General features: G+C 42.5%; 2 protein-coding genes across 3 annotated transcripts; both read right to left on the bottom strand.

The window, feature by feature from the left end:
- Positions 1–1616: 1616 nt before the first annotated feature.
- Positions 1617–9589, bottom strand: LOC136517774 (histone chaperone ASF1B-like). 2 transcript variants are annotated; one of them, XR_010774340.1, is made up of 6 exons: positions 9045–9589; positions 7496–7611; positions 5125–5321; positions 4770–5044; positions 2158–2473; positions 1617–2074 (listed from the first exon to the last, which is right to left on the bottom strand). XR_010774340.1 is itself a non-coding variant. In XM_066511416.1 (3 exons), exons 1-3 carry the CDS (start codon positions 9151–9153, stop codon positions 6963–6965), a joined length of 576 nt encoding a protein of 191 aa, XP_066367513.1. In that variant the 5' UTR covers positions 9154–9417; the 3' UTR covers positions 6578–6962. The 2 variants fall into 2 exon arrangements, 1 of the variants encoding a protein (XP_066367513.1); XM_066511416.1 differs by lacking the exons at positions 1617–2074; positions 2158–2473; positions 4770–5044; positions 5125–5321 and adding an exon at positions 6578–7313 and having other exon boundaries at positions 9045–9417.
- Positions 9590–9743: 154 nt separating this feature from the next.
- Positions 9744–12990, bottom strand: LOC136517773 (syntaxin-71-like). Its single transcript, XM_066511415.1, has 9 exons — positions 12658–12990; positions 12424–12552; positions 11262–11433; positions 10882–10967; positions 10700–10768; positions 10574–10618; positions 10423–10485; positions 10250–10326; positions 9744–10042 (listed from the first exon to the last, which is right to left on the bottom strand). Exons 1-9 carry the CDS (start codon positions 12811–12813, stop codon positions 10027–10029), a joined length of 813 nt encoding a protein of 270 aa, XP_066367512.1. The 5' UTR covers positions 12814–12990; the 3' UTR covers positions 9744–10026.
- Between the last annotated feature and the right edge of the window lie 12640 nt (positions 12991–25630).

Raw genomic sequence — 25630 nt, 5'->3', positions numbered from 1 at the left:
TAACGTCTGTTGATGCAGAAAGTGAAGAAGAGCGGTAGGAAGCTAGCTCAGAAGTTGAGCTGCATGGATACTCCGTGGGAGGAACCTGACTACCCGACACGGTCGCATGGCATGGCTTCGGCCTCTTTGAGGACACTAGCCGGTTCTTCTAAGCCGGTGACAGGTGCGACTTCCGTTGTGCGTACACCACCCCACTATAGCGCTGTGAAGGGCCCTGCAGACGACGAGGACGACGATGAGGCCCTGGGCTTCCGCATACACCACCACCAGTAGGACCCTTGGCAAGCGTATGAGATTGGCATGTCTCATCTGGGTGGTGCCTCGCATGGTACCCAAGGAGACGAACAAGTAGTCCTTTTACACTTTGAGATGTGGCTTCAACTAACAAAGCTTTAGTTTTTAAATACCTAGCCTGTCTTATACTTGCAGGGTACCAGTGATGCGCAACAGTTCCGCCGTTAGCCCCGCCATCATGACCGCACCGACATTGGGTACACTCCTAATGTGTTGCCTACAAATCCGAAGAGATTGAGGCATCCGAGGGACACGTACACTCCTAGGACATAGGGCCTAGGTAAGCATAGTCCATGTTTTTTCAAGTTTCCTAAATTATAAAACTTGCTGTCTTGCCTCCTTACTTACCATTTTCACGTTAAGGTAGATACACGTTGAACAAGACCTTCTGATGCTCAAGATCTAGAAGGATCATGTCAGCAAGACGTTAATCCTTGATGACTTTGCTTTATTTTGGAGTTCATGTACTACCCAAGTTATGTACTTGTTGCACTTGTGGTTGAAAACTTCCGTACCAATTTGTAAACTTAATTAAGTCATGAACTTATGGAACATGTAGTATCGACGAACTTATGTCGACCAGATCGTATGTAGTATCGATGAACTCATGTATCGATGAACTTATGCAGTATCGATGAACTTGGCCGACTACTTTGCTTCATGTCCAAATCCATTGAATTTATGTATTCATGAATGAACTTGGTCGACTAAGTTGCCTCATATCGAGAAAGGGGATGCTGCATGAACTATGTATCGACAATGGAGGCTGCTGCTCAGCCAGACGCTGCTGGAAAATGCTTTCAGGGTTTGCTGCGCCGTGGCTGATGGCACGGCGGCCTTGCCACGCCGCCCACCATGGCGCAGTAGCAGCTGGGCCAGACAGAGGCGAAGCCAATGGCAAACAGGTATAGGAGCAACCTTTTTAACTAAGAACAAAATTTATAAAAACAAAGATTACATGACTTAGTCACTACGTTACACATTTTTCCTTTACTTTCAAAAACTCAAGTTGTTGTACCGCATATGAATGTTTTTTAGGACTTGAGTAAGTTTCTAATAGCATTTTTTGTGGTGAATGACAACACAAGACAACACAATAAAAGGTACATGGGTACAATGTACGTTACATAGGTACAGTACATCAATAGTTCAAATGAAACACTAGACAACACAATGAAAGTTCTAACACATAACATTGTTCATTACTAAAGCATGGAACTACCACACGGCGCAATCAGAAATCCTCAATTAGAAACATACTGAGTAAGCAACTCGTTGTTCGAGTACCAATCCTCTACCACAACCTCGTTGCTGTGGCTAGGCTCACCTGCATTGCCCTGATCTACCTGTCGCCTGTAGTAAGCAGCCTTCGCTTCATCTACGACCTGAGACAAGAACATGTTCTCCTCTGCCTCATTCATGTGGCTAGGATCACGTGCATTGCCCCGATCTGACTGTCGCCTGTAGTGAGCGGCCTCTGCTTCATCTACGGCCTAAAAGAAGAACGCGTCCTCATCCGCCTACAAGCCCATCTCTGCTAGAGCGATGAGCTCGCTCAGTCTGCTAGTGCCGTCCTCATCCTCCTCCTGTAAGCCCCCCTCCGCTAGAGCGATGAGATTGCTCAACTAGGCAGTGTCATCCTCATCCTCATCCCCCTCATCGGCCACCACAATCGGAGATAGAACGGTGCGACCAACTTACGTTCTATGCTCATGTAACTTCTTTTCCTAAAACCTTGCATGGGCCACCTCTGTGGCATGGTCCTCGCTGCATCCAATCCCTTCATGTATAAAATCAGTTAGCAACACGATTATATTACATTTAAAAGCAGGCTACGAAAAAACAAGGCTTTTAATCACTCACTGACACACAATGCAATAACATGGTTGTTCAAGACCTGCATCTGTACTCTTGCCTCATCCCTTGCCTCCTTCCTTGCCCTCTCCTCCTTTGCCTTCCTCTGTCTCTCCAACCCCCATTTGTCAAGCCTAACACTGATCGAGTTAAGAAAACCGCGCTGTCTAGCAAACTCACACATCTTCTTTATGTGTTGTTTAATGAAGAGCTCGATGAACTGAGGCCCATAACCAAACTTTCGTGCAATTATTTGCTTCACCTTGATTTCATCCAGGAACTTAGCTTGACCATCATAAGATTCTCACTTGCATTTCCTAGTGCTCTGTTCAAACAAAAAAATATATTATAAGTTTGTACACAAGAAAAATATGATTTCATATTTTCCACAACAATAACCAACCTCATCATAGTCAACCATATGGCCGCACCAATGGCCTATTCCAAGCTCTGAAGGGACTTGGCTGTAGTTGGCTTTAACACCATAGTCACACATGACAGGAGGTGCTTCGATGATTATCCTTTCTTTCTTCTTTTCCTTTACCTTTGATGGCTCCAGCCATTGATTCTTAGGACCATAGAGCCACTTGAAAGCTCTAGTTTGGTTTTGGTGAATTGATGGAACCCTAAGTGCTAACCTAGTTTATCAAGTGATCATGATATAGGTAGCACACTCCAAGTGGTGAAGCAAATAAAGATCATGACATGATGATGGTAATGCCATGATGATGATCAAGTGCTTCAACTTAAAAAGAAGAAAGAGAAAAACAAAAGGCTCAAGGCAAAGGTATAAATGATAGGAGCCATTTTATTTTGGTGATCGAGACACTTAGTGAGTGTGATCACATTTAGGATCGATAGTCGTACTATTAAGAGGAGTGAAACTCATATCGAAATACGGTTATCAAAGTGTCACTAGATGCTCTAACTCATTGCATATGCATTTAGGATCTAGTTGAGTGCTAACACCCATGAAAATATTTGTGAAAATATGCTAACACACATGTGCACAAGGTGATACACTTGGTGGTTGGCACATTTGAGCAAGGGTTAGGAACTTCACCGGCAGAGTGTCCGGCCATAGAGTGCGGACAGTCCGACGGTGCCATCGGCACCCTATACAGAAAAGACGAAGGTCACAGGAAGTGACCGGACGCTGGCCTCCGTTGGACCGGTGCGTCCGGTCAGTAGAAGCTACAAAGACGCTGGCGTCGGTCTCTGACCGGACGCTAGGTCACTTGGTGACTGGACGCTAACAGGATGCGTCCGGTCCAACTGATGTGGCAGCGCACAGGGGAGTCACCGTGTGACCGGACGCTGGGTGTGTCCGATCGAGCATGACCGGACGCGTCTGGTCGTGAAAAGTCGTCTCTGGATGCTTACTGGAAATGACCGGACGCTGGGGTTCAGCGTCCAGTCACTTTGAGCTGCTGCGTCCGGTCATCACATGACTGTTGAGATCGAGCGCTCAGCATTTGAAGAGAGGGGACACGTGGCACACATCGTGTGACCGGACGTTGAGGTCTAGCGTTCGGTCGACATGGCCGGAGCGTCCGGTCACCCCGTGTTGTGCCCAGTGAAGGGGTACAATGGCTCTATTTCGTGGGGGCTTCTATTTAAGCCCCATGGCCAGCTCAAGCTCACTCTCTTGGCCATTTGCATTGACATAGCAACCTTGTGAGCTTAGCCAAAGCCCTCCCACTCATCTCCATCATTGATTTATCATCTTTGTGAGATTGGGAGAGAATCCAAGTGCATTGCTTGAATGTTTGCATCTAGAGTCACTTGGTGTTTGTGTTTCGCTGTGGGATTCGCTTGTTACTCTTGGTGGTTGCCGCCACCTAGACGGCTTGGAACAACAAGTATCGTTGAGCGGAGGGTGGTGATTGTCTCCGGCTTCGATCGTGGTGATTGTGAGGGGTTCTTGAGCTTTTCCCGGCGGAGAGCCAAAAGGTACTCTAGTGGATTGCTCGTGGCTTGTGTGATCCTCATCTTGTGTTGGTTGTGCGGCACCCTATTGAGGGTTTGGCGTGTGATGCCAATTAGCGCGTGAACCTCCAAGTGAGTGAATCGCCACAACGAGGAGTAGCTTGCCGGCAAGCAAGTGAACCTCGATAAAAAATCATTGTGTTCATCATTTGATTCCGAGGTGATTGGTATTCATTCTTGTGATTATTTGGCTCCTTCCTCGACACGGCTGTATAAACATCTTGCTCACTCTCTTTACATTACCACAAACTAGTTGTCAAGCTCTTTAGTGTAGCTAGTTGTGAGAGCTTGTTAGTTTGGTTAGTGTGTCTCTTTAGTTAGCTCTTGAGAGCACACCAACTTAATATAGTGTCATAGCTATTGTGTGGATAGAAACTATATAAACTAGAATTGTGGTAGGTGGCTTGCTATTTTAGTAGGCTAGCACAACACTTGCTTCGCCTCATAATTGTTTAACCGGTTTGTCAAGTGTTGTTGTAAATTTTTTAATAGACTATTCACCCCCCTCTAGCCATTAGGACCTTTCACCACTCCTTAAAACGACACTTCGCAAATCCAAAGCACTAAAATAGAATAGATTAGTATATGCACACATAGAGCTAAACATTTAAACAGATACACTTCCCACTTACTTCGTGCTTGTTTGGACACACAAACTTCAACGTATTCTCAGGTTTATCATAGCTCGATCTCCGCAATCGCACAGAAGAGGTTCTTCGAGTCGTCTAACTGTGGCTAGGTGCTTCTCCTTAGCCGTCATTGGCGAGGGGTTAGGGGGAGGTGGAACCCACCGCTCGGAGTGCTCACGTGGATGTCTTCCTCTCTACCAATCGTCGAAAAGCAGGTACCTTGGGTCAAACTTGTATGGACCATCGATCCACTAAAAGAAAAGGCACTTCTCATGGGCCTACACAACAAGATTCCAATAAAATATTAGTAACCTACTAACACAAATAAAGAAAAAAAGGTACGGAAATAATTACTTACATTAAAACAACTGCATAGAAGCAACGCGCCGCTGTGTCCAGATGCCTCGATTGAAACACGTCGGCCGGGAAACCACAGTCACAGTTAGGGACAGGGAGGTAAAGAGGGACGGGGGCATCTTTGCTTGAAGCGTCCGGGTATAATTCTCTAGGACGATCCCGTTTTCGCCACAACTGCTCCCGATACATGTCTTGCATCTAATAAAACGGTTGTAATTTAACATCAATCAAAACATCACAAATTAATGTAAAGGAGAACCATTTGCATTACAACTAAAATAATATAACCAACCCTTATAGGAAAAAAATAAACCTTACACTAAACACTTCTAATGAACTAATTAACCTTAACATTAACAAAATCAAACTAATATTTTTCTCCAAACCCTAGCTCATAGTTCCCAAATATACTTTTTCTCCAAACCCTAGCTACCATTCATAATCTTTGAATCCACCGTTCAAACGACAAATAAGAGCATCTTTACTGTGATCGAGGCCGAGGAGAAGCTTGGGAGAAGGGAGGGAGGGAGGCGGGCAGGGAGGACCGGGCAGCGGCAGGCCTTGGGAGAGGCGGAAGGGGGCGGTGCGGGCGCCCTCCACCTCTGTTCGAAGTAAGGCAGAGAGAGGGAGGGAGGCTCGCGACGCGACATTAAGTCGGCTCTGCTGCGCCGTGCAGCATGGCGCGGCGCTGTCACACCAAGATCTGCGGCGCGGTAGCGCCTACCACGTCAGCCGCTAAGGGCCCCGGCCGCTGCCACGCCACCCATGCTTGGCGCGGCAAAAAATGTTAGATTTGAAAATAAAAAATAAACAGCGTCAAATTTTAAAATAGTTTAAAAAAGTGTTAAAATAAAAAAAAATCTCGTCATGCACAAATTCAGACTAAAACGAATTTTGTAGAGAGAGAAGTGAAAAGTTTACGTCAAAAAAAGAGAGGTGAAAAGATGACAAATGAAATGACCATGACAAGGGGTTGTTCAGTTGTTGCAAACTGCAGGCACCAAAAAGATCTAGAAAAATTGATGTACACATCCTGGCACAGTAGTGAATCATCGTGCAAAGTTGTCTCTCAAAAAGCTTCAGAAAAGGATTCAGTTAATCTGCTGTTTTTGCTCAATTTCCTCATGTTTGCTGTTCTTGGAGCACATGCTTTCGCTGCATTTGCTCACATTTCCTTTGATCTGAAGCAGCAGCAGCGTAAGCTTGCAGGCTGCCCGATTGGACATGCAGAGGTTTAGTGCCGTCCACAAAACTGAGATCAAATGTACGCTGGTTACTGGAGCATATGCATACAAATGTACGCTGGTAACTGGAGCATGCATCCAATTGGCAGCAAATTCAATTGCAATCAAGCCCTGGACAGTTGTTGAAAGCAGCAGGCATCGGCAAGCTTAATGCCTTTAAAGAATCATTCATTCCATCCATAATCGAGTACATGAAAACAGCTGCCAAACAAAGCGCACTAGCATAGCATATGCTTGCAATCACAAGTCATTTCATTGCACCACTCGCTTAAGTGAACAAAAGGATTCCAGTTAGAACCTATACCGCAAAGGCCAAAGCAGGTGACCAAGACTAGCCAGTGAGTAGTTTGCGGTAAAACACTACTCTAAACTCTAAAGCATACAGCAATTGCAGGAGAACAGGCTGAAATACTCTTGTACTAAGGAAACATCCAGGTACCTAGCATTTGCATCTCAAGGTACAGAACAGAGTTCTAAACAACCACCATGTGCTAGAACCAGGATCCCAAGGCAATGCATAACGACTAATCCCGTTTGTAATATTACAGCACAACCAGTAAGGCGCAGGCATCAAAATAGTTGAGGTCAACTGTGTTCATTGGTCAGCCTCGGGCTTGCTCCCATTGCCCTCGCCATTGCCTGTGTGGTTTTCTGGCGAGGCCGTCTGGGGTTCCTGCTGCTGCTGCCCCGTGCCTGTACTGGGTTCAGGATGGAAGTTGATAGGGAACTTGGTGACTCGGGGCTTGTCAGCCAAGATATTTCTCTGCACCCGGTCAATTAGCACCTTTGCTGGAGGCTCTTCTCTCAATTGCTCATCATCATAATCATTGTTCACATAGTAGCCTACTCTCATGAACTCCTGGCCCATGTAAGAGCATGTCAATAGCAGCACAGTCACACCAATTATGTCTTCCTCACGGATCTTTGAGGGATCCGGTGGGTCAGCCTGCAATTGTTGCCATATCATTTTCCAAAATTGGGTAGATATAACAGGGCTTAACACAAAAGGGGAAATCACAAGCAGTGCTCACACTTTATTCTTAAAAAAATTTCAGGACCTATTATGTCCCATGAATGTTTGGAGTTTGGAGTAAGTAGAACAGAGCAACACAACATCGATTTGAATACCTGGAGAACAAAACGGTAGGTCCCAACATTGACAGGGCCAACAAGCACGCTCTCAAGCTGCTGGTCATAGTTTTCATCTTCAGCTGATCCAACATATATAAGCTTCCACTCCAGATCTGAAATGCAAACAAAAGTTCTTTACATATATTTTAAATCCAATATCCAAAAGCAAAGACAGAGAAATGTATAGCTCAATACGTCTTTATAGTATGCAGGGAAGAATACACATGGCGTTACAATTAAAACTACCTCAAACAAGACAATATCCATGCATAATCCATAAATTATAGCCTAGTACTTCAATGTTGATTGGGTTGTATCTGACAATTTCTATGTAGTACTTATCATGACATGCCTTTAAGCCACTATCAACAAACTAGAGCCAAAAGAGGGGAGAAAGTAAAGCAAACATGTCTGGACCAGAATTATTTAGATAATGACCCACCCCACTCAAACAGCTTTTGAAGCTAGCAGGATCCCCAGGAGTCATGTAGCTTATGAAAGAGGCCAGCAGATTAACCACTGCAGAGTGCAGTGAATAAATCACTAAAAGCAAAACAGAACATTTTTTCCGGAGTTACCAGCAATAGAACTATAGAAGATTTAAAACAACAACCTCAAAGGAAACTCCACTTGTGTTAAGTTCGATAACACAAGTATACATTTCTATCATCAGCTATAGCTAACAAGTGTTAATCCCTTCTAGGTACCGGATACAAATAATTTGAGATTATCCACTGCACATTCAATTATAATCAGCTTCAAGCACAGCTAATGCCAGATTGTAGGCAATGATCCACGCGTGGCACAGGTGTGCATGGAATTTTTTGCAAAACTGTCTCTAATGTGGCACCCAGATTTTGACAATACAAGTATACAACTCAATGACCCGCTAAGCAAATAGGTTCAGTCATATAAGATACTGGTTTCAAGATTCAGTCATAAAGTAGTAATGGAGGATAGAATGTATGATCAAGCATCACATGGTACAGAATAGCGTAGTGGAAATTACGCTGCATTGTTATGCTAATTGTTACATAAAGGCCAGAATATGATTAAGAGAAGTTAACCGTCACGATCATACAAGCAAGGTGAGCTCTAGAACAGGAGTACTGACAGTTCAGTTTCCCCCACCAAATTCCATGTAACCCTACTTAATTGTTTGTGAACCAACAATTAGCTGTATGTAAAAAATTGTTAAGCGATTTTCTTATCATTCATTGATTAGCCAATCGCCCTACATCCCAAAACATACTCCGATACAAGAATACAATATGCACCGAACAAGAACAGTGGTAGCCTCGACTGCAATGGCATTCGCATCTATGTTAAAACCACCGCACAGGAATGCAACCGATGCAGCGGCGCTCGACTCTCATACCCTCCTGACCCCATGCTGCAGAGGTAGCAAAGCCCAACCCCATAACCCAATATCCCCTGCTCCACACAGCATCTAAAACGACACCCGCCGATCTCAGGACGCACGAAACCCTAGCCCGCCGCCACGCATCACGGGGACCGAAGAAAAAGGAGGGGAGACGATCCGTACCGTCGTCGAGGGGCACGAGGCACTCGTAGGAGATCTCGAACTGGAAGGGGTTGAGGAAGGCGGTGGGGTTGTCCAGCACCGCCACGTTGGTTATGTTCACCGCGCTCATCGCCGCCGACAGTAGGAGCCACGCGTGCTCGAGCAGAGGGGAAAAGACGAGAGAGCGAGCCGCGGCGGCTGGGGATCGGATTTCTGGCCAGGGGCAGGGGGTCGCCAACTGCTCGAGGGCGCGGCCTTTCGGGCGGGTTTAATGAGGTGGGGAGCGGCGGGAAGCGAAATTGGTGTTGGCGGGAGACGGCCCGGAGCCCGAGGTTTGGAGTGGGGAGTGGAGAGTGGAGAGGAGAGGTGGGGGAGCCGAGAGAGTGGAAGATGGGACGACGACCCAATCACCCAACCGCTGTCGAAACTTGAAGAAGTACCAAAGCGAACTATACTTGGATTGTTGTTTTTTGAGGAATCGCACGAGGGCCTATTTTAGACGGTTGAAAAAATCTCAAAATTTCGAGGAATCGCGCAGAATTCTGCTGGTATTTACTTGGTCCGTCTTACTTCTTGCAATGTAACGCAGGGCTATATATATCTTTCCTGATACGTAGCTGCGAGCACATTCGTTGGGAGACAAGCAAATGAAGCAGCAGACATCGTTGATTGCGCATTAGCGCTGCTCTTGGTACCACGACTGATTCAACAGAAACGATGGAGACGAAGCCCTGACGGAATGAATATACATGAGCACGCTTACATGGTTCGATAAGACGATAAGAATGATGCCGTGTACTCTTTTTCCTCGCTACGAAATTTACTCCCAGGTATACAGCAGACATGTTACCACTGTTCTCTTCAACAAGGCTAGTCAAGGTTCAACTTGGACACCACAATAATAATACAGATATATAAGACAACACAAATCGCTCAAAGAACTGGGTAGAATCATGGTGACAAAGGGACCACAACATGAGCGGTTCCAAGGCAAGATTCCACCTCACTTTTTTAAAACACTGCACCGTAAAAACAGAAGGAAATATCATGAGCGGTATATATATCAAACACCAGCTGTTACAGTAACAAACTAGCTCAAACGAAGGAAATCTTGTACAGCAACAAACACAAACTTAAGAAAATCTCAGCATGGTCATAATAATAGTCGTACCCAACCCCTAGCTGTCCTTTTGGAATTGGAAATGAAACTGGATTTTTTTACTTACTTGTAAAGGTAAGCCGCAATACCAAGAATGACACAGAGAAGGATGATGTCGATGCAAAAGTTGCGACTTGATCTAAGCTGGTAAACAAGTCAATGTGAAAAACAAACGGTATCAGGTCACCAAACTATGCAAGCATTAGTTAGCAAGTATAGAATGGAAGTGCTAGATCTTACCTGAAGAATAGTCTCCTTCAGTCTCACATTGGTATTCTTCAAATCTGCATTGGCTCTGTCCACCTACAGTCATCATTATATAGCAAGATGAGAGTTGCTCGACAATTTCTAGATGGAGCCTACAGAAACTAATGGTTGCTAGATAACATACCTTGTCATCCATTTCATCCATCAGAGGGACTTGTCTGTCCAATTCCTGATGATCACAGCTATTCAGTTAATTTTCCATAACTTACTATAATTACCAAATAAGAAGAAATAAAGTGCAGCAATCAACCTCATTCATATCAGATGCCATATTTTTCAGAGTCTCCAGTCCTTCACCAATAACGCCCAAACCTTCATCCTGCACAACTTTATCGTCAAAGACAGCTAACACCATATGACAATTGAGAGGAGCTGCATCTAGTAGCAAGACAATATGAAACAGAAAGAAGGAAAGTGGTTGAGTGAATTTACCTGTTTCATTCTGCGCATCTCATATTCCTGACGGAACTGATTAGATTCTTCTGTCCCCTTAAAGTACTCATCATCAAAGTTCCCATCTGTGTGTTTTATGTGGAGTTAAAGGGGGAAAAGATGTCAGCCAGTTATTCAAATGGAGATGAAAGTCAAAAGTCTCATGAAAGACTACAAATGAGGTTCGGATTGATTAGATGGCTTTCCAACAACTAGGGAGCAACAAAGTTATGTAATTTAGCCTGATTTATGAATCTAGATGATTACATTTTCGAATTGGGCATAAACAATGGATCATGGGTTTCATCAAAAGAAACTATACCAAATCTTTCCTACTAAAAACAAAGGTGGACAATAAAGATGTTCAGTTGCTCACTAACCAGCAGTAGAGTCGAACTTTATGGCTCCTCCAGTGCGAGATCCTGAGGCTCCCCAAGTTCCATTTTTCTTTGTGGCAGTAGAACTACCATCTGGGATTGATTGTATTCTGTCAGGTAAGGCGGCAACCAGATCACTACGGGTGGCAATTTCTTCTCTTGTGAGCCCTTTCACCTGTTCAAAGGAGTCTTCAGAAATACTACTTTAAATAACATGGTATACCTAAATGTTTGCATGCCATCAAATATAACCATATAAAAGGTATGCTAAATTAAACTGTAAGCAGAGCATTAAAAACAACAAGTAAAACCAAGCAAGTGATAGCTTGTTCAGCGCTCACAAAACTTTGTATCATCACAAAGAGAGAAGCGTGAATAAGTATGTCAGCTTGTCTAAACTCAAATGTACAGGTGAGAAGCAAAACAATCATAACTAAGGGAAAAAGATTGGGCCACAAATTGAAGGTCAAAAACAAGAGGGATGCCAAGAATAACAGGCGTACATGAAGTTCCATAACATCAGAAAAGAGACAACATCAACAATCAGCATTCAACTGTGTCAAACAAAAAAAAAGCATTTGCATAAAAGCAAGAAACGTAACGTGGAGGGAGACCTCATATTGCTTAAATTCATGTAAGAAAGTTGCACATGAGTGGACAGAAGATCAAGTAAAACGAGGAAGCCGATGAATCTCATTCTAGGATTGTCTAACTGCAACACAGGTTAGTGCATAAACCGTGGACGAAGGAACCAGATGATGGCCACAATGAAACAATTAGCATTCGTCTGGATTCCAATCAACATGGCAAAACACAAGACATTAAAGATTTCACTTATGCATGCCCATTCAGCACGTAGCCATCATGCAAGCAATCCTACGAAATTCTCCTACTAATCCAGACTGGTTTTCCCCAAAATTCTACCACACATTCTAGGACCAAGTCACCAACAATCTTAAAATTCACGGAATGGAAAGGCAAATCATTTCCCAAACGTGGAGACTCCCAAAGACCTTCAGCAGCACAACCTAATTTTAGCCAGCTATAGTCCAAGCAAGTTTAGTTACTGGCAAACACGAAAACAAGGCTCAAGTCACCAAGTTCACAAATCTAACACACTTCACCCAAAACTCAGTGGAAGCAATGCGGGTACTGGGGCGGCAACCTTCTTCACGGCGAGGCGCTGCAGCTTGGGCAGGTCCTCCTCGAGGAGCTTGGCCTTGGTGCGCCGGATCTCGGCGTTAAGCGCCACCACCGCGGCCCGGTTCTTCTCTTGCTTTGCCGTTTCCGCTTTCTGTTCCAAACGCCAAAGAGACTGTCATCAGATTCAGATCGAGTGCTCCGGGTCGCGGACGCTGAGAGAGAGAGAGGAGGAGGAGGAAGGAGGACGGGATCTCACCTCAACGCATTGGTTGATGTCCGCGTCGACGGACGCGTAGAGGCGGGCAAAGGGGTCGTCGCCGGCGACGTTGGCGCCGTTGAGCTTGTCGACGTCGTACTTGTCGTACTTCTGGCAGATCGCGTCCACCCGGGTGAGGATGTCGATCACGGTCATCCTCGCGCCCCGATTTTTCCCACCGCGAGCGAATTCGAGACGAGGATTGCGGAGGAAGGAAGCGAGGCGAGGAATAACCCGAGTACGGCGAGCCAACCGAAGCTGAACTGAACGGGGAAACGGGAAAGGGAAGAGACGAGACGAGGAGGCGGAACCTGCTACCTGCCCGAGTCTGGCTGGCTGCGGGCTTAGCTGCGGCACAGCCTGGACGGCCGGTGGCGACGACGCTGTCCGCCGGGCCCCACCAACCGGCCCGGCCAAGGCTCACATCGGTCGGTGGATTTATTGGGCCGATTTGTGGCAAGTTTGGGCTACTAATGTAGGCCATATTTCTTTTATAAAATAGAATGTAGGCCCATACAATCTATGATCGGACCTAGGCCCATCAGCTAAACTGATACTAGTGGTATCCTCTCCCAAAAAAAAACTAAACTGGTAGTACCGTGCATGCTCCTTACAAAATTGCAGTAGATGTATGTATAACTGATTGGACGAAGTAGCCAAATGTATGGCCCTGTTGTGATGCACTATTTCAACCGTACTTTTCAACAAATAAATAGTATTTTTCTCTCACAACAAATCAATATTAGCATAAACCAAATTTCAGCGAAACGAACAGGCCCATAGGCATCATGCATAAGCATCATGCCAAGATTACAATACTCCCTCCGGTTCTATAAAGCAGGTCGTTTTGAGGTTATCTTAAGTCAAATACTTTAAATTTTGACTACAAATAACTTCTTTTGGATTGAGTTTAAAATTATGAAAGTGATGTAAGTAGATTCATCTCAAAATGTAGTTTCACAAAAGTATACATTGACTATATTTTATAAATATTTTATAGTAAAAGGTTGCAGTCAAAGTCGTTTCTTAAAGACTATATCGATATCCAAAACAACTTGCTTTGCTTTAGAGAACCGGAGGGAGTACGACATAAAAATAAACCATCTGACATAAGAAACAATGTGATAGCTGCCGTGTCCTAATAAATACACTAACCGAACGACCTTACAATATCCTTAGATTCCTTGAGACTTTGTTCTATGATAGACGCATGATACAAGCACGCACGCTACATGACGCACTGCTTACGGATCGAGGTTTACAATCAGTGGCAGCTGAAATTTAGTCAAAGTTTCACCGAAGACTTAAACATGAAGTATGAGTTTTCTAGAAATTATGGACAAAAAATATTAGCATGATTTATGATACGCATCTATCGAATAGAAGAATCACTAGTGCAGAAGTGGGTTTCAGACTCGGTTGGGAAACCCCCTCTAGTCCCAGTTCCCAACCGGGACTGCTAATCCGGGACTAAAGGTCTGGCTTGAGTCCCGGTCCCCTCAACCGAGATTGATTTGGAACTTCTAGTCCTGGTTGGTAATACCCAACCGGGAGTAAAGGCAGCTCTAGCCCAGGCCCCAGTCGCTGCCACGTATTACACCTTAACCAACTGGGACTGAATGTATCTTTTTCTTTTCTTTTACAGTTTCTTTGCATTGAATATTGTACGCACATATTAAGAGTGAAACTAATTAAGTAAGATGTTGTATATTACAATGATCATCCATCCCACAATCAAATTTCATACAAACCATAATAAATTTAAACCAAGTCATTACACACTACATGTCTAAATACTCCCCAAAGTTCATGCAAACATAGTATGTCACCGCTACTACCAAATGAAGTTGACTTTCTCGTATTTTCAATTCAGTGAAGTGTAGGTCATCGATGTGGTATCAAAAATATCATTGATGATGACCAACGCATTAACTAGTGCACTTTCTCTTGCTTCACTACTACGAGCATAGGGTCTACTAACGACGTTTAACGGTGTTCGAGAAGTCGGTGGGTCTCCCCTCTTAGTCGCAAGCAGCTTTGCCTGAAATCCTTCCATAGCAAGTGTTGGCCATTCGTGAGCATATTTCTAACCATAACCCAATTGATACATTGTCTGGTTTAGAATGGCTTCAAAATTACACCCTTTGTAGGTTAAATCATAGTCCTCAACATGTAAGTGTTGGCAGAAAAAAGGTTATGAGAACCAAGCTTTGCAACATATAACAACAAATTTAGATATAAGCTATGAGTTCGACTTCGACTTTACCACATTATTTCGGTTGTTCCGAGCAATGCTTGCACAAAAGCCCTCAACATCATGACACATGTCCACATTTATAGCTTATATCAGCACAGAGGATATAGTGTAGGCAAGGTGTGCCCAATATTCGCAAGCTTGGTTACACATGCAATGACAGAATATTTTTGTGCAACAGTCTGCTGGGGTGCCTTTATTCCCATATCTGAGATTTGTACAACACCTCTACACCTCCTAGCGGCGATGAAAAAGCCAATTTGATATTGGATTAATGGACCATTATCTACATGAAAGGTCTAAACATCTACTGCCTGAACTAAAAGTGCAATCAAGCCATGATTATGGGTTTTGATGATAATAACAATGCAATTAGAGGACTAATGAGATTTATCGAGATGACAAACAGGAAATCTATAATCGAGGATGTTATACGAAATGGATGAGCCCCCAATTACAAATGTTGATGGCTTCAAATTCAAAGGATGTTTAAATTCTTTTATATTTTGAATTTGAGTATAGGAAAAGTCGTAATGCTTAAGTTAACATGTGCTACCAAGTGCTCAATCCTACACATATATTCTCAGTTTCACAGCCAAGACAACCAGCACTTCACTTTTACCCTTGCTGTCTTGCCTGGTGCGGCAGTGCCGTACCTGGAGAGCGGCACTGCCGCACTTGAGCCATGGCACTGCCACGACTTAAGTGACCATTGGGGGATGGGGCGTATTTATACCTTTCTCCTTCCTCCCCAACATCTCTCCCAGCTTCCCAATCATTTAGTTCGCCAAAAAATAGAAAAGTGCTCATCTCTCTCCTTCATTGTTGACCTTAAGCTTCTAAGCTTCTTCATTGATTTCTCCATCAATCCTTGAGAGAAAAAGGTGCTAAACTCGATTAGAGAGCAGATCCACTGATTCTCAACCTCTAAAGAGCACTTGGTTCATGTTTATGGCCGACGGTTGTGTTTGTTACTCTTAAAGCTTGGCAACTTATGTAGCAGCCCTAGGAGGTTTGTAACCAGCTCTTACAACTACTAAACTCACCCCTCATCTCAAGAGTTAAGTCTCTTGATTTGAGAATGAGGAAGGGTTAGAAATCCCTAAGCCTTAGTGTCTAACCTCAACAACGTGAACTTAGGCAAGCCTTAGTGGCGAGCTGAACTACGGGATAAATCGTGTCACCTTGTGCTTGCTTTACATTTTTGTGATTCATATTGTTGTTGAGGTGATTTCTAGGTTTGAGGTCGATCTACTTGTGTGTAGTGTTTCTACCACTTCTTGCTGTCGATCTGTGTTCAATATACCTGCAGGGATCTCAGTAACCTCTTGAATCCAAGTTTCATTTTACTGATTTTGAATTACATCATGAAGTTGTCTATAGGGCGTGGCAGTGCCACTGTTCTGGCTCAGCAGTGCCGCGGGTTGAATTTGATAAAAATTCAAGTTTTGTTTTAATAGGCATATTCACCCCCTCTAGGCTAATCAGAGATCCTACAAGTGATGTCAGAGCAAGTTACCTCATATGCGCTTCACTACGTAAGGTATGGAGCCCAGAGGTGGAACTAGTGGTGTGAAGCCGGTGGATGTCGATCTTGAGCAGGTTGATCTACAAGACACCGATAGTAGTGAGTTGAGCGTGTCGACAGCAAGCAACACCACGCTACCACATCTTGAGGCTACCGATGCTGAAAGAGCTCTTAATGATAACGAGAGAAGAAAAAGGAAGGAAGCAAGAGAGATCGAAAGAGAAGCAAGAGAGAAGAAAAAGGAGCAGCAACGGTTAGAAGACAAGAAGCAAAAAGAAGAAGAAATAAAACTCAAAAGAGAAGCAAGAAGAAAAAGGAGAGAAGCTACAAAGAAGAAGGAAGAAGAAGAGAAGGCAACAAATGCATCATCAAGTGACATATCAAGTAGTTCTAAAGATAGAGATGATGATGAGTACTACCAAGTGTTGAAGGGGAACAAGAAGGAGAAGAAAGGAAAGGGCAAAGCCGACAACAACAAATATGCCGCTATATCCTTTAACTATTCTTCTATACCTATGATTAACCATGATCGGAGGTCTTTCATCAATGTGCCCATGGGCAAGCTACCTCATTTCGATAGGACTAACTTTGCCAAGTGGAAGTACTTAATGAGAGCCTATCTTATAGGTCTTCACCCTAGCATTTGGGAGATTATTTGCAATAGATTTGTGCCACCAGTTGATCCTAAGAACCCAACACTAGAAGAGATGAGAATTATTCACCTCAATGGTCAAGCCACAAGTGTGTTGCTTAGTGCTTTGGATGGTGATAAGTACAATAGAGTGATTAGGGTTGATGTTGCCAAGCAAATATGGGATACTTTGCACCTAGCATATGAAAGGGTTGACAAAGTGAGAAAGGCAAGAGTTGATTTGTTGATGTCAAAGCTCAATCGGTTTATAATCTTGGATGAAGAGGGACCACAAGAGATATTTGATAGATTGATGACAATGATGGGCAAGATTAGAGGCTATGGTTGTGATAATCTAGATGATCACAAAGTTGTCAAGATTATGTTGGAGGCTTATTCACCTAGAAATAAGACCGTAGTGACTCTAATTAGAGACAAGAAGAAGTTTGAGTACTTCATACCAAATGATGTACTTGGGAGGATCTTGACCTTTGACATGCAAAGAGAAGAAGCAAATGAGAGAAAGAAGCTTGGAGAATTGCAAGCAAAGCTAGAAGGCACCAAGATCAAGGATGTAGCTCTCAAGGCCAACAAATCAAGCAAGCAAGGCTCTACAAGCAAGTTCAAGATCAACAAGCAAGCTTCAACTAGCAAGCCCAAAGCAATCAAGCAAGTCCAAGAAAGAGTAGAAACCACATCATCCTCAAGTGAAAGTGAAAATGATGATAATCAATATGAGAAGGTTGATGATGTTGTTCTCTTTATGAAGAGGTTTCACAAGGGGCTAAAGAAGCAAAGCTACAAGATAGTGAAGAGAAAGTTTCCAAACAAGAAAAAGAGGACATGCTATAATTGTGGTAGCACCGATCACTTCATTGCCAAGTGTCCATATGAGATCAAGGACAATAAATATAAGAAGGACAAGAAAGAGGACAAGGCCGACCATAGAAAGAGCAAGAAGTACATGGAAGAGACTCACATTGGGCATGAATGTGACTCAACTAAAGAGAGCACAAGTGAAGAGGATGAGAATGTTGCAACCGTTGCCATTCACAAGTCATCCCTACACCAAGGCTCTTCAACAACATGTCCGACAATGACTACTACTCCCCTTACATTTGTCTCATGGCAAAGGGTGAGAAGGTAAAATCCAAATCGAAGGCTAAATCTCCTCCACCTCCTAGTGATATCTCTAGTAGTGATATTAGTGATAGCTCTAGTGATGATAAATCTAGTGATGAAGAAATTGATCAAATAACAAAAAATTTGGATGGAAAGACCAAATTATTCATCACTAAGCTAATAGAGAATTTAGAAAGTGTCCAAGCCGAGCTAGAATCTATAGAGGAGACTCTTTTCCAACAAGAGGATCTCTATATTGCTAGCAAAGAAGCTCTTGTATTAGAGAGAAGCAAGGTAGAATCCTTGCGCAAGGCTTTGTCCAAAGAGCAAGAGGACCATGCTATTACAAAGAAAGCAAATAATCCTCTCAAGAAAAAGTATTGTGACTTGAATGAAAAGCACAAAGAACTTGAGCTACAATATGACATTCTTTGGGATAGCAACTCACATCCCCCTAAGGCAAAGAAAACCTCTACTCCCTCCACTAGTCAAGGTTGTGGAAAATGTTATAATCTTGATTTGAATGCCTATTCTACTAACCTTGCTAATGTGGAGGCTATGAGAAAGGAGATTGCAAGGCAATGAGATCATTGGTAAAGGGTGCATGATTGACAAGGCTCAAATCAATGTCAAAAAGAAGGAGGAACAAAAGGGGGCCACAATACAAGCAATGAAGGCATCCCTCAATTAAGCATGGGCTTAGACACGCAAAAGGAGCCAAGACAAATGGAAGAAGGATAGTGAATGGTTATGAGTGTGTGCAGTTTGAGAGAAATGGCAGAATTGGTATAGATCAGCCTGCATAGCCTGCGGTAGTGCAGCGTCCTCGAGCGGTAGTGCCGCGATGAAGGGCGGTAGTGCCGTGCCCTACAAAAATTGGAAGGCTACCAATTCTGTTCCTGATCAAACTAAGCCTAAGCAGAAGGTATTCCAGCGGAAATAGGTTTTCCAAAAACCTAAGGAATCAATGTGGGGCACTAAGAACAAGTATGCCTATCAACCAAAGACCCATGCACCTCGACAAAGCTTGACATCATGCTTTGTTTTAAAGAACAACAATAGTGGAAAAGTGGTTGCCAAATATGTTGGAAAGGAAAAACCAACATATATAGAAATACTTCTATTTGGGTTCCTAAGTTTCTTGTGACTAACATGCAAGGCCCTAAGTCAAGTTGGGGACCTAAATCTAGCAACTAAACTTGTTTTGTAGGCATACTCCTCCGGTGGATCAAGTTGGGTGTTTGATGGTGGATGTACAAATCATATGACCGGAGAAAGGAGAATGTTCTCATCATATTCCCCGATGACGCACTCAAATAAAAATATTATTTTTGGAGACAATTCAAAGGAGGTGTGATTGGTCTCAGTAAAGTTGCTATAACCCTTGAGCATTCAATTACAAATGTATTACATGTTGATTCGTTAAGTTACAATTTATTGTCCATTTCTCAATTGTGTGAGATGGGCTACAATTTTCTCTTTACGGATAAGGGTGTGGAAGTCTTTAGAAGAGAGGATTCCTCTATTGTCTTTACAGGTCGATTAAAGAACAAGCTTTACTTAGTTGATTTCAACAAAAGTAAAGCTAAGCTTGAGACTTGTTTAGTGGCAAAATCTAGCATGGGTTGGCTTTGGCATCACCGACTAGCCCATGTTGGGATAAGAAACTTGGCCAAACTTCTAAAAGATAAATATATCCTTAGACTAACAAATGTTCACTTTGAGAAAGATAGGATTTATAGCGCTTGTCAAGCCAAATAGTAAGTTGGCATACCTCACCCACCGAAGAGCATCATGACCACCAAGCAACCATTGGAGCTAATACATATGGATGTCTTTGGACCAGTCGCCTACGTAAGTCTCAGGGGTAACAAATATGGTCTTATTATTGTTGATGACTATTCCTATTTCACTTGGGTATTTTTCTTATATGACAAGTGCCAAGTTTAAGAGAAGGTGAAGATATTTGTTAGAAGAGCTCAAAAAGAGTTCGGTCTTCTCATCAAGAAAGTGAGAAGTGACAATGGAACCGGATTCAAGAATACTCTAGTTGAGGAATTTCTTGATAAAGAGGGCATCAAGCATGAGTTTTCAACTCCATACACCCCTCAACAAAATGGTGTAGTCGAGAGGAAGAATATTACACTCATTGACATGGCAAGGACAATGCTAGATGAGTACAAGACACCGGACCTCTTTTGGTGTGACACCATCAACACCGCTTGCCATGCCATCAACCGCCTCTACCTACACAAGAAGTTGAAGAAAACTTTATATGAGCTTCTAATCAGTAACAAACCTAAGGTGTTTTACTTTAGAGTGTTTGGGTGCAAATGTTTCATACTTAATAAGAAACCAAAAACGTTTAAGTTTGTACCTAAAGTTGATGAATGTTTTCTTCTTGGTTATGGATCAAATGAGCATGCCTACCGTGTCTTCAACAAAACCTCTAGGAGAGTTGAGATTACGGTAGACGTAACATTTGATGAATCTAATGGCTCTCAAGTGAAGCAAGTTGATTCAAGTGTTGTAGGAAAGGAGGATCCACCATGTGAAGCAATCAAGCAATTGACTATTGGTGATATTAGACCATAAGAAGATAAAGTCACTGAAGTGGAGGTTTCTCAAGTTGTTGTTGTTGTACCCATTTCCGCTGACATACTTGATGCTGAATAGCAGCAGACCCCTACTGCAAACCTACACACAATAGTGCCGCACCTAAGAGCGGCAGTGCCACGCCTATAGAGTCAGCAGTAGCTAATTCGACTCCAACTTGTGGATAAGACCTATAACCCATATTTGAGCAAGAAGATGATGAAGGTCCAAAAGATGAACAAGAGGCCATTGAGCATCCAAGGCTAAGGCAAACAATACAACAGGATCATCATGTTGACAACATCCTTGGGAGTGTTCGAAAAGGGGTAACAACTCATTCACATTTAGCAAACTTTTGCCAATATTACTCGTTTGTTTTCTCTTTAAAAACTTTTAAGGTAGAACAAGCACTTGAAAACACAGATTGGGTGATGGCCATGCAAGAAGAACTCAACAACTTAAGTGGGTCTTCCACAACAAGCAAGATGAAAATGACGTAGTGACAAGGAATAAGGCAAGATTGGTTGCTCAAGGTTTCACTCAAGTAGATGGCTTGGATTTTGAAGAAACATATGCGCCAGTGGCAAGGCTTGAAGCAATCCGAATGCTTCTAGCCTATGCTGCTCATCACAACTTCAAGCTATACCAAATAGATGTGAAGAGTGCATTTCTCAATGGCCCTATTCAAGAACTTGTCTATATTGAGCAACCACCAGGCTTTGAAGATCACAAGTTTCCCAACCATATCTACAAACTCCAAAAGGCATTCTATGGGCTTAAGCAAGCACCAAGAGCATGGTATGAATGCCTTAAGGAATTCTTACTTAAACAAGGCTTTGAAATAGGCAAAGTCGATCCTACCCTTTTCACTCGCAAAGTTGGCAAAGATATATTTGTGTGCTAAATATATTTCGATAACATAATATTTGGTAGCACTAATCATTCTTTCTGTGAGGAATTTAGTAGGATTATGACCAAGAGATTTAAGATATCCATGATGGATAAATTAAAGTTCTTCCTTGGATTTCAAATCAAGCAAATGAAGGATGGACCTTTTATTAGCCAAACGAAGTACACCCATGATATGCTCAAGAAGTTTGACATGGTGAATGCCAAGCCTATCAAAACTCCCATGCCAACCAATGGACATCTAGATCTCAATGATGAAGGGAAAGCCGTGGATACTAAGGTATATTGCTCCATGATTGGCTCTCTACTTTATTTGTGCACATCTAGGCCCGATATTATGTTTAGTGTGTGAATGTGTGCTAGATTTCAAGCTAACCCGAAAGAGTGCCACTTAGCGGCCATTAAAAGAATCTTGAGATATTTAGTACATACTTCTAACCTTGGCTTATGGTATTCTAAGGGCTCTAAGTTCGATCTACTTGGGTATTCAGATTCCGATTACGTCGGTTGCAAAGTAGATCAAAAAAGCATCTCAACAACATGGACTTAGGCAAGCCTTAGTGGCAAGCTGAACCATAGGATAAATCATCGTGTCACCTTGTGCTTGTTTTACATTCTTGTGATTCATATTATTATTGAGGTGATTTCTAGGTTTGAGGTCGATCTATTTGTGTGTAGTATTCCTACCACTTCTTGACATCGATATGTGTTCAATATACCTACAGGGATCTCAGTAACCTCTTGGATCCAAGTTTCCTTTTACTGATTTTGAATTACATCATGAAGTTGTCTATAGATGTGGCAGTGACGCTGTTCTGACTTGGCAGTGCTGCAGCATGGTAGTGCCGTGGGTATAGAGCGGCAGTGTCGCATGTTGAATTGGACAAAAGTTCAAGTTTTGTTTTAACAGGCCTATTCACCTCTGCCCTCTAAGCTAACCAGAGATCCTACATGAACCCTGAAATTTGAGAGTGTCTCTTTAAGCCAAATGATTGGTTTAATTACCTATGGTACATTTAAGAATCACATATATATACATATCAGAAAATATATTTATACAGGCATATTTGACACATTAATTTATTGAAAACATATATAGTTGCTTACTATGCTTGGATGATTAAACGACACATTCGACAACACTAGATCGAATCCCATCCACTTTACATAGCCGCTGAAACCTATGACTTCCGGTGGAGGGAGACAACGTTTAGCCATCTCTTATCACTAAAGTCAATATATCAAAAATCATATCACTAGACACAATATTTTTCATACACAAAAATGCATATCACTAAAGTCAATTTTTTTCATAAGTCTACAAATATCAAAATTCACATCACTAAACCCTATATATCAAAATTCAAATCACTATAGTCAATATTTATCATATACCAAAATGCATAAACACTAAAGTTAATATATCAAAATATGTCACTGAAGTCATTTTTTAATAAGTCCATATATATCAAATTCGCATAAATAAACCTTATATCAAAATTCATATCACTAAAGTCATTATATCAAAATGCATAACATGTCAATATATCAAAATTCATATATGTATATCACCGAAGTCATTTTTTATAAGTCTATATATACCAAAATTCACTTCAATAAACCATATGTATCAAAATTCAGCATCTTTCCAAGCCCGGTTTCACACAGCACGAAGGGATGACAAGGGGTTGGCAATGAGTATTATCACCTGGCGATAGATGAAGGTCGAGGCCGAGGTAGAGACGAAGAAGGTGCCGGCGGAGACGATGTCGAGGCTAGAGAAGAAGGCACTGCCAGAGATGAGGGCGAGGCCGGAGATGCGAAGGCGCTGGCCAGAGACAAGGAGGGTGATGGAGCTGCCACACGCACCAAAGAGGAGGACGAGGGTGCCACGCGCGCCAGAGCCAAGGACGAGGGCGCCACCGCGCACGCTGGAGAGAAGAGGGCACGAGCCGTGCGCGCGTTAGAGCTGTGGACGAGGGCACTGGCCAGCCGATGGAGGATAAGGCCATGGGTACCACTGTGCATGCTGGAGCCAAGGACAAGGATGAGGACCCGCCATGCGAGCCGGAGAAGAGGGTGAGGTCAAACGGGAGGCGCACGGCGGGGGTGGCGGCGCGACGGAGTGCGTGGCATGGATCCGGCGGCGCTTGAAAGGAGAAAGAAGAAGAGAAGAGACGAGTATATGTAGGGTTGGTATGTTTAGTCCCTGGTTGGGCCCCAACTGGGACTAAAAGGCCTCTAGTCCTAGTTGGAGGCCCAACTCGGGACTAAAGCCAAATTTTGGCACGCTGCGAAACTGCTGCCTACCCGGCAGTTTTGTTTCCCGCCCTTGCAATAGTTTATAATATATCCTTTAACATAAATAGGCTAAAAAATAGAAATTACATAGTAAAAAAATATAGCTCAAAAAAGTGTAATACAAATTTGCTTTCATATACAATTTATAATGCTTTTGTCTCATGCTTTAAATATTTAATAACATATGTTATAAATTATAATTAAAATTTAAAAATTCAAATTTCAAATCTCAGAAATTCAAACATAGTTTTCTTTGACAAGACGATTTCAAATAAAAAAAGTTGTCAACTATAAAGTTACATAACTTTTCGAGATCTACAACTTTTGTTTTGGTCATTTCTCCATTTGAGGACATTTTAAAAATTCAAATTTTAGCAATTCAAACATAGTTTTCCTTGACAAATGATTTAAAATCAAAAAAATTGTCAACTACAAAGTTGTGTAATTTTTTGAGATCTACAACTTTTATTTTGGTCATTTCTTCGTCCGATAAGTGGTTCTGCACATTGTTCAAAAATTTACATCTCTAGTTTGACTATAGAGAGATGCAAATTTGTGAACAATGTAGACTATGACTTTATCGGACGAAAAAATGACCAAAACAATAATAAAGATCTTAGAGAACCTTACAATCCATACACACATAATTACAATGTCCATACAAATAAACCTAATAAAACATAATTAACTTGCATACAAACATAATTAAAATATTCATACAAATAAACCTAATTAAAGTACATAACCGTTCAAATAAACTTGATTAGACATAACAGTACAAATAAACCTAACTAACACATGGATCCTACAAACCGGCTACAACCCTAGCCTTTCTCCACTGCCCGTAGTGTATGTCATAGATTATGTAACCACGGTCATTGTCTATGTAATGCAAGGCCCACACTACAACACTCTCCATTGCCTCACAACGCCGAGGACATGGCATCGCATAGATGTATCCTACTGACGGACTATCGATGGTCTGATTCTGCCTAAATCTCATGCAATACTAGATGCCAGTTGTCGTCCTCTGGCCCATCGCTTCCATGAAGTCCCAGACATACCCCAGTCGCTTAAGAGCTTGCATGAGAATGGGCTGCAAGCCACATGTAGCATAGGTGAAATCATAGAGCAAAACCTGCAAGCGGACAAACAAAAAATATCAGGAAGCGCTCATATAATAATAAAAATAAATAAACATTACTCTCATATCATACACAACGTACCACATCCATATAGTTGAATATCACATGCCTCTCACTTACTCGCGGCACATCCAGACCGTGTTCACGTAAAGCTTCTATCTTCAAGGACGAGAAATTAGGCTGTAATACCCTCGATGTTACACTGTACAGTCTTTTGCTAAAACACTGCATGAGCATCATATTTATGTATAAATCTATGTAATATAGGGTGTAAAGCAATGTACGTAACTTTAAACGGTCATTGGAAACGCGAAACGAAAGATACATTCAATGTTGCGTTATTTTACTTAGGGTTTTAAATGGATTTTTATTGAACGAAAATACTATAGAATGTATATACGACACTTTAATAAAGTTTGTAGTATAAGCTTCATAGGTGACGATGAAATACTTGAGGTCACAAAAGGAATTCACTAGCTAGCATATCG

Source organism: Miscanthus floridulus, chromosome 17, assembly GCF_019320115.1.
Source record: "Miscanthus floridulus cultivar M001 chromosome 17, ASM1932011v1, whole genome shotgun sequence".
In the NCBI taxonomy this organism is placed as follows: Eukaryota; Viridiplantae; Streptophyta; class Magnoliopsida; order Poales; family Poaceae; genus Miscanthus; species Miscanthus floridulus.
Note: the sequence above shows the minus strand (reverse complement) of the source record. Positions and strands in the feature narration are given on the sequence as shown.

Coding starts and splice junctions, on each gene's coding strand:
- LOC136517774 (XM_066511416.1), bottom strand. CDS start 9,153: ATGAGCGCGGTGAACATAACCAACGTGGCGGTGCTGGACAACCCCACC. Junction 7,612..9,044: donor CCTCGTGCCCCTCGACGACG/GTACGGATCGTC, acceptor TTTGCATTTCAG/ATCTGGAGTGGAAGCTTATA. Junction 7,314..7,495: donor CCTACCGTTTTGTTCTCCAG/GTATTCAAATCG, acceptor CAACAATTGCAG/GCTGACCCACCGGATCCCTC.
- LOC136517773 (XM_066511415.1), bottom strand. CDS start 12,813: ATGACCGTGATCGACATCCTCACCCGGGTGGACGCGATCTGCCAGAAG. Junction 10,968..11,261: donor AAAGTTCGACTCTACTGCTG/GTTAGTGAGCAA, acceptor TAAAACACACAG/ATGGGAACTTTGATGATGAG. Junction 10,619..10,699: donor TGGCATCTGATATGAATGAG/GTTGATTGCTGC, acceptor TGTGATCATCAG/GAATTGGACAGACAAGTCCC.